At 40.9% G+C, this 1,139-nt stretch overlaps 1 protein-coding gene across 1 annotated transcript in view; it reads left to right on the top strand.

Annotated features, from left to right (window-relative positions):
* Nucleotides 1-307: 307 nt before the first annotated feature.
* Nucleotides 308-1,139, top strand: part of NIPAL4 (NIPA-like domain containing 4) — a 55,037-nt gene continuing 54,205 nt past the window's right edge. The window contains 1 exon segment of the mRNA XM_012650379.1: nucleotides 308-435. Within this exon segment, the coding sequence (XP_012505833.1) occupies nucleotides 308-435 (128 nt within the window).

The raw sequence follows: 1,139 nt of genomic DNA, 5'->3' as shown, positions 1-1,139 counted from the left end.
CAAATAAAGAGAAGACTCAAATAAATAAACAAAAAAGAAGACATTACAACTGATATCACAAAAATACAAAAGATAATCTGCAGCCAATTGATCTGACCATGCTCCTTTCCTCATAGGTGCCCAGTGTGCAGTTGCTACAAACAGCAGTCTTCTTGGTAGTGTATGCTGCCTGTTGCTTGTATGGGTTGCTCTAAGGGATCTTGGAGACAGCCGTTTCCAATGTACGTTCATGTGTCAGACTTTGTGTTGTCCCCAATCTAGGCTCCAGACGAGTATGCAAGGTGCTTTTGGAAAACCCCAGTGCACCATGGCCAGGATTCATATTGTCATCATGTCCATCCACACCAAGTTGCAGAGCAAGGAGCATGTGATTGAGGTCGTATGCAGGACCAAGTTCAAGTTCCCTGGCCACCAGAAGACCCACATCTCAAAGAAGTGGGCTTTACCAAGTTTAATGTGGATGAATTTGAAGACATGGTGGCTGAGAACAGCTCATCCCAGATGGCTGTGGCATCAAATATGAAAACTGTCCAGAAAGTATCCAGCCATGTAATATGAAAAATGATATTAACAATGGCTGGATACTTTCTGGACAGCCCTTGTACATCCCCAATAATGGCCCCCTGGACAAGTGATGGACCCTGCTCTTATGAGGGCTTCCACTGTGCTGCCCTCTCTTTACTTATGCCCACCAATAAATCCTACTTCCTGTCCCCCCCAAAAGAAATACTAAAAATCAGAGGTTGTTATGAACAACTATAATACACTAACAAACTGGAAAACCCAGCAGGAGTGAATAAATTCATGATTCATGGACACATACATGAACAATTCATGTTGTTCAGTAGACAAACAACATGAATAGACATTTCTCAAAATCATACAACCTACAAAGATTGAATCATGAAAGAAATAGAAAACCTGAACAGACCAATGAGTGATGAGATTCAATCAGTAATAAAAAGTATGCCAAAAAGGAAAAGTCTAGAACCAGATGGCTTCACTGCCAAAGTCTACCAAACTTACCAGGACGAACTAAATTTTTCTCAAACTATTTAAAAACGTTGAAGAGGAGGAAATTCTTCCTAATTCATTCTATGAGGCCAGCAATACCCTAATACTCAAACCAGACAAGGATG

Source organism: Propithecus coquereli, unplaced genomic scaffold, assembly GCF_000956105.1.
Source record: "Propithecus coquereli isolate 6110/MARCELLA unplaced genomic scaffold, Pcoq_1.0 Scaffold322, whole genome shotgun sequence".
Taxonomy (NCBI): Eukaryota; Metazoa; Chordata; class Mammalia; order Primates; family Indriidae; genus Propithecus; species Propithecus coquereli.
Note: the sequence above shows the minus strand (reverse complement) of the source record. Positions and strands in the feature narration are given on the sequence as shown.